At 47.7% G+C, this 19,410-nt stretch overlaps 1 protein-coding gene across 2 annotated transcripts in view; it reads right to left on the bottom strand.

Moving 5' to 3' along the window:
* The window catches only part of RUNDC3B (RUN domain containing 3B), an 89,095-nt gene that overhangs the window by 31,717 nt on the left and 37,968 nt on the right, over window positions 1-19,410 (bottom strand). For both annotated transcript variants that reach the window (XM_069959493.1, XM_069959494.1), the window contains exons 3-8: window positions 14,885-15,018; window positions 13,768-13,853; window positions 12,316-12,405; window positions 11,632-11,712; window positions 6,044-6,212; window positions 3,444-3,601 (exon numbers count right to left, since the gene is read on the bottom strand). In XM_069959493.1, coding sequence (XP_069815594.1) covers window positions 3,444-3,601; window positions 6,044-6,212; window positions 11,632-11,712; window positions 12,316-12,405; window positions 13,768-13,853; window positions 14,885-15,018 — 718 coding nt within the window. The remainder of the gene's footprint in view (window positions 1-3,443; window positions 3,602-6,043; window positions 6,213-11,631; window positions 11,713-12,315; window positions 12,406-13,767; window positions 13,854-14,884; window positions 15,019-19,410) is intronic.

Below are 19,410 nucleotides of genomic sequence, written 5' to 3'. Positions count from 1 at the left end.
CTACAGCACCATACCGGCCTACAGCACCATGTCGGCCTACAGCACCATACCGGCCTACAGCACCATACCGGCCTACAGCACCATACCGGCCTACAGCACCATACCGGCCTACAGCACCATGTCGGCCTACAGCACCATGTCGGCCTACAGCACCATACCGGCCTACAGCACCATACCGGCCTACAGCACCATACCGGCCTACAGCACCATACCGGCCTACAGCACCATGTCGGCCTACAGCACCATACCGGCCTACAGCACCATCCCCGGCCTACAGCACCATCCCCGGCCTACAGCACCATCCCCGGCCTACAGCACCATCCCCGGCCTACAGCACCATACCGGCCTACAGCACCATCCCCGGCCTACAGCACCATCCCCGGCCTACAGCACCATCCCCGGCCTACAGCACCATCCCCGGCCTACAGCACCATCCCCGGCCTACAGCACCATCCCCGGCCTACAGCACCATCCCCGGCCTACAGCACCATCCCCGCCCTCCAGCACCATACCGGCCTACAGCACCATACCGGCCTACAGCACCATCCCCGGCCTACAGCACCATCCCCGGCCTACAGCACCATACCGGCCTACAGCACCATGTCGGCCTACAGCACCATCCCCGGCCTACAGCACCATCCCCGGCCTACAGCACCATACCGGCCTACAGCACCATCCCCGGCCTACAGCACCATCCCCGGCCTACAGCACCATCCCCGGCCTACAGCACCATACCGGCCTACAGCACCATCCCCGGCCTACAGCACCATCCCCGGCCTACAGCACCATCCCCGGCCTACAGCACCATCCCCGGCCTACAGCACCATACCGGCCTACAGCACCATCCCCGGCCTACAGCACCATCCCCGGCCTACAGCACCATCCCCGGCCTACAGCACCATACCGGCCTACAGCACCATCCCCGGCCTACAGCACCATACCGGCCTACAGCACCATACCGGCCTACAGCACCATCCCCGGCCTACAGCACCATACCGGCCTACAGCACCATACCGGCCTACAGCACCATACCGGCCTACATCAGGCTGTACCAGTAGAGCAATGAGCTAACAGATCAATGCAGTACAGAGATACAAGAGATGCGTTACTGCTCATACAAAAAAAGGAAAAAATTTAAATGCAAAAATTTTACTTTCATGGATCTTTACTGGGTGAAATGTATAGACGCCAGCACCCCCCCATAGGTACAAGGCCCATACAGGTTTACTCTCTTCCTGGCAAGGCGGTAATACAGGAGGAGAAGAGTGATGGGACTGGTAATAACCGTAAAGCCAGGACGCGGAGTGATCGCCCATCGGTGGTGGTCAGTGGGGGAGCGGGCGGTGGGGGGGTAGCAGGGGAAGGGGGGGGGGCTGTGTAGCAGGGGATGGGGGGAAGCGGGGGAGGGAGCGGGCGGTGGGGGGGAGGGGCGGGTCACTTATTTAAGGATAACGTCACTTGTAAGTCTACATTGTGTCTTGTTCCTTCGGTTCCCGGCAGATGATGAGCGCCGCGCTCCCGCATCCCTCCAGGACAATTACACAGATGAAACATCATTTCAAAAGAGGTAAAAAGGAAATTGACTTTTGATAGATAATTACTAAGCGGAGAAATCCTCCCACGTCCTGTACTGACAGAAGAGGAGTCCTCAGACCCTCCGCCAGGCTGGAAAGTCTCTGCCGCCAACAGGGGACGAGAGCCGAATACCAAGCAGCGTCCGCTCCGGGGGGAGGAGGACAGGAGCTCACCTGTATTATATATATACAGAGCGCTGCTTCCCTATACACAACAGCAGGCTTAGAGGGATTGTTCAACACAAAAAATTCTTTCAAATCAGCTGATACCAGAAAGTGCCGGAGATTTAAATCTCAGTCACAGTTTTAAGTTTAGCTAATGACAATCTACTGGTGGGGACAGATGGAATGTATTCACTACGTGTGGCCCATTGAAATGAATGGGCAGAGCTCGGCTATGCGGCCGTATATGTCCGTATACCATGCTGCCGGGGTGTCTCCATATTTCTCTATACAGAACCCCCCCAGGTACTGTCCACGATACTTCTGTGCTCCCAGATTGTGACGCCCCATATACACAACTCAGTACAGCTGCACTGGGATCTGAACCACATGGTAAACAGCATTTTAATAAAAATTTGGATTATTTTTCCTAACAGCTACGCCCCTCCCCCCCCCCCCCAAAAAAAAAATAATAAAAAAAAAAGCTACACCCTAATAAGTTACGGCTTGTGGCATGTAGAGACGAAAACCTAACTTTCATCTGAAAATAAGGATGTTTTTAGCGATCAGGGAGATAAAACACTGATATCTGGGTCTTTGCTGTTTGTCAAGGTATAAAATCATGTTTTCCTTCTAAGCTCTAAAGCCATAGAGGCAGGGCTGAGCTGCAGCATGCTGCCTCCTCCTTCCCCACTCCTCCCTGACCTGTAGGATTGATGTATTACTGTTGAGGGTGGGGGAGGAGGAGGCAGCATGCTGCAGCTCAGTCCCGCCTCTGTGACTTTAGAGCTTAGAAGGAAAACCTGACTTTATAACTTTACAAACCGCCATCAGATGAGAGCCAGTTATCATGTGTTCTGTCCATGTCTGCAGCTCTGAGCATCATATACAGCTGCAGAGTCTCTTACTCGTATCCCTTGTACATGGTGCACATATAAGAACACAATAAAGATGGTAAAAGTTTTTTCATTCGCCACTAGAAAGTTCTAAAAGACGATCGATTTCTTATCCTAAATTACAATTATATTAAAATGGCGACAGCGTAAGGTAGAGCGGATGCGTCCACACATGACTACAGTCATCGAAACATAGAAAAGGCGCGAGCAGACTACGCAAAACTATACACCGAGCCCAACGTATCCCATAATGCACCCCCAGAATATCAGCATGAGGGGATACAAGTCTGCTAGAAACTATTATAAAGGGCTATAATAAAGGGGAGGGGGGCAACCTGCTGCGTGCGGAGCTGACCCCATAGAAGTGAGAAGTACCAGCTGCAGTGGCTGACAGTCAGGACCCCCACAGATCACTAGAACTAGGGGCGCCGCCGGCCTGTGTGCTGCCCCCTTCTGTATGGGACGGATGGACACAGCTCCTTAAAGGGATCCTGTGCTGTTGACAATGCTGTCCGATCTGCAGGCAGCATGTTATAGAGCAGGAGGAGCCGAACAGATTGATATATAGTTGTGTATTAAAAATTCTGTATATATTCGGGTAATGACAATCGCTGAGCAGGACCGCCCACTTGACTACTAAGCCCAGAATGAACAGATGAATAAACGACAAGTTATCCTGAATCTTTTCCTATAAAACTATATATCAATCCGCTCGGCTCGTCCTCATCTATAATAATCTGTCCGCAGACTGAAGTGTATAATCAATATGAGGAGTTCCCCTTTAAGACGAGACCTTTTCTCCCATACTCACAGTTGGTCCTGGAGCTCCACAATGATGTACTCCAGCTGCTCCTTCTCCAGCTTGTGGCTCCGTTCTGTGTCTTTAATCCTCTGAAGTAACAACTTGTTCTGAGTCACAGAATCCGAGAGCTGAACCTCCCTCAGACGGACCAACTCCTCGAGGTAACCCTGAAAGCAGAACAACGGAGGGTGAACCGACTGCTCACAACGGCCGTCTACATTACTAGAGTATTCCCACCGCCGATCCACTGGATAAGTGTACCGGACCCCCGCAATCCCACAGAAACAGAAGGAATTGTTTTTATCCAGAATACCCCTTTAAAGGGGAACTCTGCCGAAATAAAAACAAAAAAAATGCTGGTACCGGAAAGGTAGACAGATTTGTAAAATTACTGTTGTTTGAAAGCCTTCCAGTACTTATCAGCTGCTGTATGTCCTACAGGAAGTAGTGTATTCTCTCCAGTCTTCCATTACTTATCAGCTGCTGTATGTCCTACAGGAAGTAGTGTATTCTCTCCAGTCTTCCAGTACTTATCAGCTGCTGTATGTCCTGCAGGAAGTGGTGTATTCTCTCCAGTCTTCCATTACTTATCAGCTGCTGTTTGTCCTGCAGGAAGTAGTGTATTCTCTCCAGTCTTCCATTACTTATCAGCTGCTGTATGTCCTGCAGAAAGTGGTGTATTCTCTCCAGTCTGACACAGTGCTCTCTGCTGCCACCTCTGTCCATGTCAAGAACTGTCCAGAGCAGCAGCAAATCCCCATAGAAAACCTCTCCTGCTCTGGACAGTTCCTGACATGGACAGAGGTGGCAGCAGAGAGCACTGTGTCAGACTAGAGAGAATACACCACTTCCTGCAGGACATACAGCAGCTGATAAGTACTAGAAGACTGGAGAGAATATTCCACTTCCTGTAGGACATACAACAGCTGATAAGTACTGGGAGACTGAAGATACCCTTTTAAGTGATATTTACAGATACATTTATGCATCTTTTACTATGTTGTTATGTGGTCGGAGCCGCTATCACCCATGATGAAATACCTAGACAGTAAACGCAAGGCTGACTCTGAGCTTGTGTTACAGCCGCCCTACATCGTGCTGCAGCAGGTGCAGACAAGGTGCAATATGACGGCAATGCATCTGGGACTCCGCGTTACAAGTAAACACTCTTAGCTGAAAAAACCATCGACGGCAAGAAACAGATGAGAGAATAGAACGTCTCCTGTGTGTGCGGCTCCAATGTACTGGAAGAATGGAGACTGGTGCAGGTGGAGGCTGGTGCAGGTGGAGGCTGGTGCAGGTGGAGGCTGGTGCAGGTGGAGGCTGGTGCAGGTGGAGACTGGTGCAGGTGGAGGCTGGTGCAGGTGGAGACTGATGCCGGTGGAGACTGGTGCAGGTGGAGGCTGGAGACTGATGCCGGTGGAGACTGATGCCGGTGGAGACTGGTGCAGGTGGAGGCTGGAGACTGATGCCGGTGGAGACTGATGCCGGTGGAGGCTGGTGCAGGTGGAGACTGGTGCTGGTGGAGACTGGTGCTGGGGGAGGCTGGTGCTGGTGGAGACTGGTGCTGGTGGAGACTGGTGCAGGTGGAGGCTGGTGCCGGTGGAGGCTGGTGCCGGTGGAGACTGATGCTGGTGGAGACTGATGCTGGTGGAGACTGATGCTGGTGGAGACTGATGCAGGTGGAGGCTGGAGACTGATGCCGTTGGAGACTGGTGCTGGTGGAGGCTGGTGCTGGTGGATACTGGTGCGTGTGGAGAGTGGAGGCTGGTGCTGGTGGAGACTGATGCTGGTGGAGGCTGGAGACTGGTGCTGGTGGAGGCTGGTGCTGGTGGAGGCTGGTGCTGGTGGAGGCTGGTGCTGGTGGAGGCTGGTGCCGGTGGATACTGGTGCGTGTGGAGAGTGGAGGCTGGTGCTGGTGGAGACTGATGCTGGTGGAGGCTGGAGACTGGTGCTGGTGGAGGCTGGTGCTGGTGGAGGCTGGTGCTGGTGGAGGCTGGTGCTGGTGGAGGCTGGTGCCGGTGGAGGCTGGTGCCGGTGGAGGCTGGTGCCGGTGGAGGCTGGTGCTGGTGGAGGCTGGTGCTGGTGGAGGCTGGTGCTGGTGGAGGCTGGAGACTGGTGCTGGTGGAGGCTGGTGCTGGTGGAGGCTGGTGCTGGTGGAGGCTGGTGCCAGTGGAGAGTGGAGAGTGGTGCAGGTGGAGCTCAGGCTGAGGATTAATTCATCGGGAATTCATGGGGGCGAGACAAGAAGAGAATACAGCTCCTCTCCAGCGTCCCCTCCGGATGTCACAAAGGTCACAGAGAGCTCCTTCCATCTGGAGGCGACAATGAAGGTTTCTCTGCAGCCAGAGCTCATCCTGACCCCGGCTCCAGTATGGACGTAGAGGTTATTACGGCCGCCACTTTATACACCAACATACAATGGCAGCAGCTGATAAGTACAAACCCTATGCCACTGACACTGACTTCCATTGTAAAAAAACTAACAAAAAACAACCTATACCCCGCACTTTGCACACTCAGAACAGTCAGACATATGGACCTTCCAATAAAACAATCCCCCATTTAACACCATGGAAATGCCAGCGCCCCCTGCACCGCCATGTTACCTTTTGCTCCAGGGTGAGCCGGTACTTCTGCTCCACCCTCTTGCACTTGTTGTACCAGCTGTTTTCATCCATAGTGAATGGAGGACCAATATTTTCCGGGGTGCTGCTCTCACTGCCGCTGCTCCCCAGGGTCCTGAGCTCCTCCTCATCACTGCTGATGCTGTCAGAGCTGGGAAAGACAACAAAAGCATAGAGGTTATTTACATATTTACAAACTTAAAGGGGTTCTCCAGGATTAACAGCGCCGCCCTTGTGCTCAGTATGTGTGCGGTATTGCCGCTCAGTTCTGGAGTTGAAGTGTAATACCACACATAGCCTGAGGACAAGGATGGCGATATTTTTGAATGAAAGCAGCTATGATTTTCTTCCTCTGGAGAGCCCCTTTAATTATTTACTCATTCTAATTTTCCAGCTGTATACAGACAATGGAGCACAAGAAGGAGCATGAAAAGTGTCTGCAGGGCACTTGCGGTGTAGATTTATAATTTACTTCTATAGAAAAATCTCCAGTCTTCCAGTACTTATCAGCTGCTGTATGTCCTGCAGGAAGTGGTGGATTCTCTCCAGTCTGACACAGTGCTCTCTGCTGCCACCTCTGTCCATGTCAGGAACTGTCCAGAGCAGCAGCAAATCCCCATAGAAAACCTCTCCTGCTCTGGACAGTTCCTGACATGGACAGAGGTGGCAGCAGAGAGCACTGTGTCAGACTGGAGAGAATACAACACTTTCTGCAGGGCATACAGCAGCTGATAAGTACTGGAAGACTGGAAATTTTTACATAGAAGTAAATTACACATCTGTATAACCTTCTGACACCGGATTAGTAGAATTTTTCCTGCGGAGTGCATCTTACATTTCTATCATTCTGGTAAAGTGTCAGGTTTCCTCTGGTCGGGATTATTGATGTAGATCTCCGCCATTGGTCGTATGGACAGAAATACCTATATTTATCTGGGTGGAGAGCGCCGAGCTGCTGCCTCCGCTCCCCACACATCACGCGTCTACTTATCTCTTTTTTTTTTTTTTTTACCTTTTTTCATATTTCTTTATTGCTTAATTTCCTATAATCTTTTCCTCGGAGGAAAAATCAATTACTGTGAAAATGCTGTAAACAGGTTTCATTTGTGGCAATCAAATGTAAAGCTCCCCGGGGGGCGGCGTGCGCCGTGTGGTTAAGTGCCAGAACTCAGAACACGATTAAAACCTGCCAGAAGTCAAACATTAATTCCATTAGGTTTTTGTGTATTTCTCCTCCGCCTGGAATTAGAAGCGACGTGACGGCTGTGACTGTATATCTGACTAAATACGACTATACCTGACTATACACAACTATATACAACTATATACGACTATACCTGACTATATACGACTATACCTGACTATATACGACTATACCTGACTATATACGACTATACACGACTATACACGACTATATCTGACTATATACGACTATACCTGACTATATACGACTATATCTGACTATATACGACTATACCTGACTATATACGACTATACCTGACTATATACGACTATACCTGACTATATACGACTATACCTGACTATATACGACTATACCTGACTATATACGACTATACCTGACTATACACGACTATATACAACTATATACGACTATACCTGACTATATACGACTATACCTGACTATATACGACTATACCTGACTATATACGACTATACCTGACTATATACGACTATACCTGACTATATACGACTATACCTGACTATATACGACTATACCTGACTATATACGACTATACCTGACTATATACGACTATACCTGACTATATACGACTATACCTGACTATATACGACTATATACAACTAAATACGACTATACCTGACTATACACGAATATACCTGACTATACACGACTATATACAACTATATACGACTATACCTGACTATATACGACTATACCTGACTATACACGACTATATACAACTATATACGACTATACCTGACTATATACGACTATACCTGACTATATACGACTATACCTGACTATATACGACTATACCTGACTATATACGACTATACCTGACTATATACGACTATACCTGACTATATACGACTATACCTGACTATATACGACTATACCTGACTATATACGACTATACCTGACTATATACGACTATATACAACTAAATACGACTATACCTGACTATACACGAATATACCTGACTATACACGACTATATACAACTATATACGACTATACCTGACTATATACGACTATGCCTGACTATATACGACTATACCTGACTATATACGACTATACCTGACTATATAAGACTATACCTGACTATATACGACTATATCTGACTATATACGACTATACCTGACTATATACGACTATATCTGACTATATACGACTATACCTGACTATATACGACTATACCTGACTATATACGACTATATCTGACTATATACGACTATACCTGACTATATAAGACTATACCTGACTATATACGACTATACCTGACTATATACGACTATATACGACTATACCTGACTATATAAGACTATACCTGACTATATACGATTATACCTGACTATATACGACTATATCTGACTATATACGACTATACCTGACTATATAAGACTATACCTGACTATACACGACTATATACAACTAAATACGACTATACCTGACTATATACGACTATACCTGACTATATACGACTATATACGACTATATACACACCAGTTATGAGCCGCAAAATCCACAGAATGAAGGAATTACAGCAGGGTGGGCCACAGCGGTCACAATTGTACTGAGGAAAGAGGAAAATATAAGAGAAGCCGAACCCTGTAGGGCCGGGGGTGGGGGGAAAATTCTAGTCTTTTTTTTTTTATCTTAAAGGGGTCGTTAGAATATTCTCTGTTACTTAAAGGAACAGAATGGCTGAAAAAAGAAATTGAATTCTTATTAACCTGCCCGATCCTGCTTGGACACTGTCCCAGGTGATCTCCCATGCTGATCCAACACTGTCCCAGGTGATCCCCGATCCTGCTCCCACACATTCCAAGTGATCCCTGATCCTGCTCCCACACATCCCAGGTGATCCCCGTTCCTGTTACAACACTGGCCCAGGTGATCCTGATCCTGCTCACACACATTCCAGGTGATCCCCGATCCTGCTCACACACATTCCAGGTGATCCCCGATCCTGCTCACACACTGTCCCAGGTGATCCCTGATCCTGCTCCGACACTGTCCCAGGTGATCCCCGATCCTGCTCCGACATTGTCACAGGTGATCCCTGATCCTGCTCCGACATTGTCACAGGTGATCCCTGATCCTGCTCCGACACTGTCCCAGGTGATCCCCGATCCTGCTCCGACATTGTCACAGGTGATCCCTGATCCTGCTCCAACACGGTGACAGGTGATCCCTGATCCTGCTCCGACACTGTCACAGGTGATCCCCGATTCTGCCTCGACACTGTCACAGATGATCCCCGATCCTGCCCCAACACTGTCACAGGTGATCCCCGATTCTGCCTCGACACGGTCACAGGTGATCCCCCATGCTGATCCAACACTGTCACAGGTGATCCCTGCTTCCTGGTATCTGGTCCTTACAGGAAAAAGAAGTCAATGCTGATTGGCTGAGCAGTCACTTCCTGTGTGTCAGAGCCAAGTACCAGGAAGCAGAGATCAGAGGGGACTCTGGCAGGGTCAGAATGGAAGGAGTTGGCAGGCGCAAACCTTTTGGAACCGGTTCGGAACAGTTCCCATTATGCCAGTGTCCAGGTGCCCACTGCTCCCGGCTTCCTGGTCTTGTCACATGGGAATTAGCTGGGGGTGCTGATTGGCGGAGCAGTCACTTCCTGTGTGTCAGGACATGGATGACCGGGGTCCCAGAGACATCAGAACATTAGGGGAGGCCATCACATTCCCTGCATCTGGTTCCCCCCATAATGTCTGTAAGAGGCCGACAGATAAAGGAGGAACCATGAGGAGGAGGAGGAAGCAGAGGAGGAGGAGGAAGCAGAGGAGTGACTCCATGATGTCTCCTCCCATAACTGATCCAGGTGCGGGAACGATGAAGGGAAACACCAGCTGCTCCCACTCACAATAGTGGTGAAGGTTTGGTGAACCAGTCATGGTAACCAGGGATAACTGTCTGGATGCCGCCTGTGGTGGTGGTGGGGGGAGGGGGCTTGATTTATTTTTCCAACCAGTTTACATCTTAAATAATCCCCCCAGACGACCCCTCTATTTGTAGTTCCGGCTGCGTCTTTTGCTGGAATGAAAATAAACCTTAAAAATGTGAAGATTCCCGGACCCGATCCTGTACATGAGTCTTCCTCTATCAGTTCCAGAATAAACCAAATAGGAAAAACAAAGCCCCCTCCATTAGTCAGAGACCGATGGTGGAAAAGCATCGATCAGAGGGAGAACGGTAATACTACATGGCACCGAGTTATATGGGAGAACGGTAATACTACATGGCACAGAGTTATATGGGAGAACGGTAATACTACATGGCACCGAGTTATATGGGAGAACGGTAATACTACATGGCACCGAGTTATATGGGAGAACGGTAATACTACATGGCACCGAGTTATATGGGAGAACGGTAATACTACATGGCACCGAGTTATATGGGAGAACAGTAATACTACATGGCACCGAGTTATATGGGAGAACGGTAATACTACATGGCACCGAGTTATATGGGAGAACGGTAATACTACATGGCGCCGAGTTATATGGGAGAACGGTAATACTACATGGCACAGAGTTATATGGGAGAACGGTAATACTACATGGCACAGAGTTATATGGGAGAACGCTAATACTACATGGCACAGAGTTATATGGGAGAAAGGTAATACTACATGGCACCGAGTTATAAGGAAGAACGGTAATACTACATGGCACCGAGTTATAAGGGAGAACGGTAATACTACATGGCACAGAGTTATATGGGAGAACGGTAATACTACATGGCACAGAGTTATATGGGAGAACGGTAATACTACATGGCACAGAGTTATATGGGAGAACGGTAATACTACATGGCACAGAGTTATATGGGAGAACGGTAATACTACATGGCACCGAGTTATATGGGAGAACGGTAATACTACAGGGCACAGAGTTATATGGGAGAACGGTAATACTACATGGCACCGAGTTATATGGGAGAACAGTAATACTACATGGCACCGAGTTATATGGGAGAACAGTAATACTACAGGGCACAGAGTTATATGGGAGAACGGTAATACTACAGGGCACAGAGTTATATGGGAGAACGGTAATACTACAGGGCACTGAGTTATATGGGAGAACAGTAATACTACATGGCACCAAGTTATATGGGAGAACGATAATACTACATGGCACCGAGTTATATGGGAGAACGGTAATACTACATGGCACAGAGTTATATGGGAGAACGGTAATACTACATGGCACAGAGTTATATGGGAGAACGATAATACTACATGGCACCGATGGATGAAGCCCACCCCTGTGTATGGTATACCACAGAGCTCCATAGGAATTATACATTGTTACTGGACGTTCCATGCTTGGTTAAATGTATCCGCTCACCTCTGAGTAAACTTTAGATAAGGCGTGTAGTCTATGACGGCGGGGTAACTCCCATCCAGGCCCTCTCCTTTAAGGCAAAAACTATAGAAAATAGGCAGACACAGTTAGCAGGAGAATAAGACAAAGTGGACAGACCCCCCTCTATCTGATACAGACCACCCCTCTATCTGATACAGACCACCCCTCTATCTGATACAGACCCCCTCTCTCTTATACAGACCACCCCTCTATCTGATACAGACCACCCCCCTATCTGATACAGACCAGCTCTCTATCTGATACAGACCACCCCTCTATCTGATACAGACCACCCCTCTCTCTTATACAGACCACCCCTCTCTCTGATACAGACCACCCCTCTCTCTGATACAGACCACCCCTCTCTCTGATACAGACCACCCCTCTATCTGAGTGCAATGGAGTAAGCACCAATGCTATGGGCCTGATGGAGGTCATCTCAGTGCTGTACTCATCTAGATCCATCAGACCCATAGAATGTAATGGAGCTGTAGTCAGCATGTCTGACCAAATGGTGGTACATGGGACCCCAGACCCAAAGATATTCAGTTGTTGGATGGAAACCTTGTCTGGTCTGTGCTGTATGACACACAACCCCCTGCTAGTAAGACATCAATGCCGCGCTCCCTCCTTACAGACGGCCATTGCATGCCCCGGCAGACCTACCTGAAATCAATGGCATTGAGTCCTAGCAGCATACCCGCCAGCATGTTGGCTTCTTCACCCAAGACTATTGCTCCATCGTCATAAAACCTCCTGCGGGGCAGAAAACAGCCGTCAGATTGTCCGCAATACATTATAGGGACCTCACCGCAAGTGCAAACCCCGGCTGTGGATTTCATTGGATTTTTATGGCATTATGATTAAAGGAGAAGTCCGGCGCAACTTGGGTTTAACGTCACAAGTGGGCGGGATTTAGCCACAGTGACTTCAGCGGTGACTGGAGAGCGGGGACCGGGTCATGACATAGCCGGAGAAGCTAACTGTATTTTTGGTGCAGTCATATCCATATATTATCCACTGTTTTATAGACTGGATTAATATACATTGCATAAACAATGTAAAGCAGGGATAGGTGGAGGGCACATCTGGAGTGTGTGTTGGCCATTCACATTGCAGTAAGGGCTCAGGGACGCGCCCTAGAGGCCAGAGCAGGAACAGCAGCAACAGGAGGAGGAAGCCTGGGCCAGGCAGTGCGGAGCGGGATGGGGCAACACCAGAGACCCCATGGTAGTCAATACAGCCAGACAACCGCCCGCCGGGTACCAACCAGTAACACTGCAACAGGAAGAGGATGGGAGGAGGAAGCCTGGGCCAGGTGGTGCGGAGCGTGAGGGGGCAACAGCAGAGACCCCATGGTAGTCAATACAGCCAGACAACCGCCCGCCGGGTACCAACCAGTAACACTGCAACATCAAGAGAATGGGAGGAGGAAGCCTGGGCCAGGTGGTGCGGAGCGTGAGGGGGCAACAGCAGAGACCCCATGGTAGTAAATACAGCCAGACAACCGCCCGCCGGGTACCAACCAGTAACAGTGCCACAGGAAGAGGATGGGAGGAGGAAGCCTGGGCCAGGTGGTGCGGAGCGGGATGGGGCACAGTAGAGACCCCATGGCAGTAAATGTTGTTAGACAGCCGCCCACCGGGTACGGACCAGTAACATTTCAACAGGAACAGGATGGGAGGAGGAAGCCTGGGCCAGGTGGTGCGGAGCGTGAGGGGGCACAGCAGAGACCACATGGCAGTAAATACTGGCATACAGCAACCCATCAGGTATCGACCAGTAAAACGATACGGGAAGAGGATGGAAGGAGGAAGCCTGGGCCAGGTGGTGCGGAGCGTCAGGGGGCAACAGTAGAGACCACATGGTAGTAAATGTTGTTAGACAGCCGCCCACCGGGTACCGACCAGTAACATTGCAACAGGTGTGAAAAACTGAGACTGTCCTGAATGTACAGAATAAATGCAATCACCCTATAATAAAAGCCCAGAAGCTCTGGAATATCCTATTTATAAGTGTTACTGTTCACACCACAATGTAACCAATACAAAGTAATAATACAAAACCAATAATAATCAATACAAAGCCATAACATTGATGGAATAAAGCTGACGGTACCTGGTCGTCTTATAGTCTCTCAGTGCAGCTGTAATATATTCTGACAAACGTTTTTCCATAAGTGCAACTCTGATCCAAGCCCTACCCTAAAAGGAAAGAATACACATCAAAATACGGATGGGGACCCCATAGTGACGACCAAGAGGGGCCCAACTATCATGGTAAGGGGACAGAGGAGCCTTGTGGTTCCTTCTCATTCTCTGCCAATCCTCCACCCCTAATTATCATCAATGAGTGGACCTGTCTGGCGATTATCAGCATGTGTAAAAGGACCAGGGACCCTACCTGTCTCCAAACTCCCTACAGATCAGCAGGAGATGCGGGATCACAGTCCTCATACTACATGGCCAATAATATTGCAAATACACTGAAACCTGTTTGAGAAAACCATCAAGACGTGGTTTTCTAGGGTGCTGGTCTTCTATGGTGGTGGTCTTTAATGGAGGTGATCTTCTATATTAGTGGTCTTCCAGGCTGATGGTGTTCTATGGTGGTGATGTTCTGTAGTGGTGATCTTTTATGGCAGTGATCTTCTATGCTGTTTGTCTTCTAGGGTTGTGATCTTCCATGGTTGTAATCTTCTATGGTGGTGGTCTTCTATGGCTGTGATCTTCTATGGTAGTAGTCTTCTATGGTTGTGGTCATCTATGGTGGTGGTTTTCTATGGTGGTGGTCATGTATGGTAGTGGTTTTCTAAGGTTGTGATCTTCTATGCTGGTGGTCGTTTTTGGTGGTGATCTTCTGTGGTGGTGGCCTTCTTTGGTGGTGATTTTCCATGGTGGTGATCTTCTTGGTGGTGACCTTCTATAGTGGCGATCTTCTATGGTGTTGACTTTCTATGGTGGTTGTCGTCTTTGGTGGTGGTCTTCTATGGTGGTGATCTTCTGTGGTTGTAGTCTTCTATGGTGGTGATTTTCCATGGTGGTCTTCTTGGTGGTGACCTTCTATAGTGGCGATCTTCTATGGTGTTGTCTTCTTAGGTGGTAGCCATCTATGGTTGTGATCTGCCATGGTAGTGTTCTGCAGACCCTCCAACCCTGCTATGTCCACCCACTAGTTTACTGCTTTATGGACTCAGAGAAGCCATCTTTATTTGGTATATAATAAGAGTTCTTACCTTTGCTCTCGAGGAGCTGACATTCTCCATGTTCTCAATACTACAGATACAACTGTGAGATACTTTGGAACATGCAACCCGTATATAATCCCAAAAGCTTCGAGGACTTTCATAACCAAACCAGGTGAGCTGACCTGCGGAGAGAAGAACACAAGTCAGACATCTTGTTTCAACACATTGCAAGTCCAAGATAATCGTTCTCCTCACATTTCTGCTATATGTACAAGTAGGTGAGCTCAGTTTGCCATCTGGTAACAGCGGATAATGTGATCGTGTGCTGCTATATGGATGGCTCCAGGTTAGGATCCTCAATTACAATCTGGAAACAGAGGTAGCAGGACACACGCTTTAGGCTACTATTATACAGTTCATCGATGGTCCTCTCGGTGGGTATAGTATATACAGTAAATTTCCAATAATTAATTGATTCAGAGCCCTCGTTCCCTCTAATGTGATTATATGGAAGGAATATCTATAGGATGAGTCACGAATCAAACAATGAAAGTCTTGAAGGATCAACAAAATACCAAGGGCAAGTTCCTTGTGCTGCTTGTGGCCTTGGGGGAAGCTCGGCACACATGAATACACCTCATCCCATCAGCAGTAAAACAACAAGGCTTCACCTTCATGTGACCTTCTGATTGCGGAAAACTCTAAAGCTTAGGAAGTAAAATATGAAAGTTTATTCTAAAGCAAAAAAGAAAAAAAGTGCTATGTAAAATCCTATAAGCAAAAAACTATATAAAGATGATAAAAAGTCCAGAGGGAAATAGAAAATCCATCAGTCATTACCTTAAAGGAACAACCTTAAAAAACAGATACAAATACAGATACATCCAAGTTGACAGAGCCGGACCAATCTCTATACATGCCTGAATCCAGCACCATCACCCCATAGGCCTAACTCTAACCCTAACACAGTTACTAGTGTTGCCTGTGCAGTGTCCCAGTACCCACGTTCAGCTACTGTTGTGTGGATAAGAAGCTTTTACCTCTTCAAAGCCTCTGAGCCCGACGCACTGCAACTCAAGCCTGAAGTATCTGTGAGAAGGTGAAGCCAAAGTAAAAGAGAAGTATTTGCCTTATTATTGCCTCTGAGGCCCATCCGCTTCAACTCAAGCCTGAAGTATCTGCGAGGTGAAGCAGAGTAAAGAGAAGTATTTGCCTCTTTATTGCCTCTGAACTTGATTCAGTACAAACCATCCTGCTACTCGCAAGTTACTCAACAACCAGTTACAGTTGCTATTGTTGCTTAAATAGGCAATTCCTATGTCTCCTTTCAATTAGATCAACTTCCGATTTCCGAGTCCCAACCCCAGCTACCTATACAGTACACCAGTTACCTATACACTATACCAGTTACCTATCCTTTATACCAGTTACCTATACAGTATACCAGTTACCTATACACTATACCAGTTACCTATACAGTATACCAGTTACCTATACACTATACCAGTTACCTATACACTATACCAGTTACCTATAGAGTATACCAGTTACCTATACAGTACACCAGTTACCTATACAGTATACCAGTTACCTATCCACTATACCAGTTACCTATACAGTATACCAGTTACCTATACAGTATACCAGTTACCTATACAGTACACCAGTTACCTATACAGTATACCAGTTACCTATACAGTATACCAGTTACTTATACAGTATACCAGTTACCTATACAGTACACTAGTTACCTATACAGTACACCAGTTACCTATTCAGTATACCAGTTACATATACAGTATACCAGTTACCTATACAGTATACCAATTACCTATACAGTATACCAGTTACCTATACAGTACACCAGTTATCTATACAGTATACCAATTACCTATACAGTATACCAGTTATCTATACAGTATACCAGTTACCTATACAGTATACCAGTTATCTATACAGTATACCAATTACCTATACAGTATACCAGTTATCTATACAGTACACCAGTTATCTATACAGTACACCAGTTACCTATACAGTATACCAGTTACCTATACAGTACACCAGTTACCTATACAGTATACCAATTACCTATACAGTATACCAATTACCTATACAGTACACCAGTTACCTATACAGTATACCAGTTACCTATACAGTACACCAGTTATCTATACAGTATACCAGTTAGAGATAAGCAAATCTATTTGTGGATTGGGCTTATTTTCGGGGTAGTTTCACAGCCCAAACACAACCCCACCCCAAAGAGTTAAATAAAGCAATCACCTCGGCTCCATCTGTAAAGACTTTGGAAAGAGCATTAGGTAAATGACTATTGATTTTCTGCATTGTTGTAGTTGGTCAACGCAATGGAGGTTTAATGGTTCTCCTATAGGGTACAAGGTCCGAAAGGAGAAAACCTGAGAATGTATAGTGCAATGCAGGGTCAGCAATGGGATGTATAGAAAAAGGAGCCCCCCATATACAATGGGAAGCCCACCATATACAAAGGGGAGCCACTATATACAAAAGGGGAGCCCACCATATACAAAGGGGAGCCAATATACACAAGGGGAGCCCACCATATACAAAGGGGAGCCCACCATATACAAAGGGGAGCCAATATACACAAGGAGAGCCCACCATATACAAAGGGGAACCAATATACACAAGGGGAGCCCACCATATACAAAGGGGAGCCCACCATATACAAAGGGGAGCCACCATATACAAAGGGGAGCCCACCATATACAAAGGGGAGCCCACCATATACAAAGGGGAGCCAATATACACAAGGAGAGCCCACCATATACAAAGGGGAACCAATATACACAAGGGGAGCCCACCATATACAAAGGGGAGCCCACCATATACAAAGGGGAGCCACCATATACAAAGGGGAGCCCACCATATACAAAGGGGAGCCACCATATAAAAAGGGGAACCACCATATACAAAGGGTAGCTCACCATATAGAAAGGGGGCCCCACCATATACAAAGGGGAGCCACCATATAGAAAGGGGGCCCATTATATAGAAAGGGGAGCCTACCATATAGAAAGGGAAGCCCACCATATAGAAAGGGGAGCCCACCATATAGAAAGGGGAGGCCACCATATAGAAAGGGGAGCCACTATATACAAAGGGGAGCCCACCATATAGAAAGGGGAGCCCACCATATACAAAGGGGAGCCCACCATATACAATGGGAAGCCCACCATATACAAAGGGGAGCCACTATATACAAAAGGGGGGCCCACCATATACAAAGGGGAGCCAATATACACAAGGAGAGCCCACCATATACAAAAGGGGAGCCAATATACACAAGGGGAGCCCACCATATAGAAAGGGGAGCCCACCATATACAAAGGGGAGCCACCATATAAAAAAGGGGAACCACCATATACAAAGGGGAGCCCACCATATAGAAAGGGGAGCCCACCATATACAAAGGGGAGCCCACCATATACAATGGGAAGCCCACCATATACAAAGGGGAGCCACTATATACAAAAGGGGAGCCCACCATATACAAAGGGGAGCCAATATACACAAGGAGAGCCCACCATATACAAAAGGGGAGCCAATATACACAAGGGGAGCCCACCATATAGCAAGGGGAGCCCACCATATACAAAGGGGAGCCACCATATAAAAAAGGGGAACCACCATATACAAAGGGGAGCCCACCATATAGAAAGGGGGCCCCACCATATACAAAGGGGAGCCACCATATAGAAAGGGGGCCCATTATATAGAAAGGGGAGCCCACCATATAGAAAGGGGAGCCCACCATACAGAAAAAGGAGCCCACCATATAGAAAGGGGAGGCCACCATATAGAAAGGGGAGCCACTATATACAATGGGGAGCCCACCATATAGAAAGGGGAGCCCACCATATAGAAAGGGGGGCCCACCATATGCAAAGGGGAGCCCACCATATAGAAAGGGGAGCCCACCAGATACAAATGGGAGCCACCATATAAAAAGGGGAGCCCACCATATACAAAGGGGAGCCACCATATACAAAGGGGAGTCCACCATATAGAAATGGGGCCCCACCATATACAAAGGGAAGCCACCATATAGAAAGGGGGGCCCATTATATAGAAAGGGGAGCCCACCATATACAAATGGGAGCCACCATATAAAAAGGGAGCCCACCATATACAAAGGGGAGCCCACCATATACAAAGGGGAGCCCACCATATACAATGGGAAGCCCACCATATACAAAGGGGAGCCAATATACACAAGGGGAGCCCACCATATACAAAGGGGAGCCCACCATATACAAAGGGGAGCCAATATACACAAGGAGAGCCCACCATATACAAAGGGGAACCAATATACACAAGGGGAGCCCACCATATACAAAGGGGAGCCCACCATATACAAAGGGGAGCCACCATATACAAAGGGGAGCCCACCATATACAAAGGGGAGCCCACCATATACAAAGGGGAGCCAATATACACAAGGAGAGCCCACCATATACAAAGGGGAACCAATATACACAAGGGGAGCCCACCATATACAAAGGGGAGCCCACCATATACAAAGGGGAGCC

This window comes from Dendropsophus ebraccatus, chromosome 2, assembly GCF_027789765.1.
Source record: "Dendropsophus ebraccatus isolate aDenEbr1 chromosome 2, aDenEbr1.pat, whole genome shotgun sequence".
Taxonomy (NCBI): Eukaryota; Metazoa; Chordata; class Amphibia; order Anura; family Hylidae; genus Dendropsophus; species Dendropsophus ebraccatus.
The sequence above is the reverse complement of the archived record's forward strand: the minus strand, read 5'-3'. Positions and strand labels throughout refer to the sequence as shown.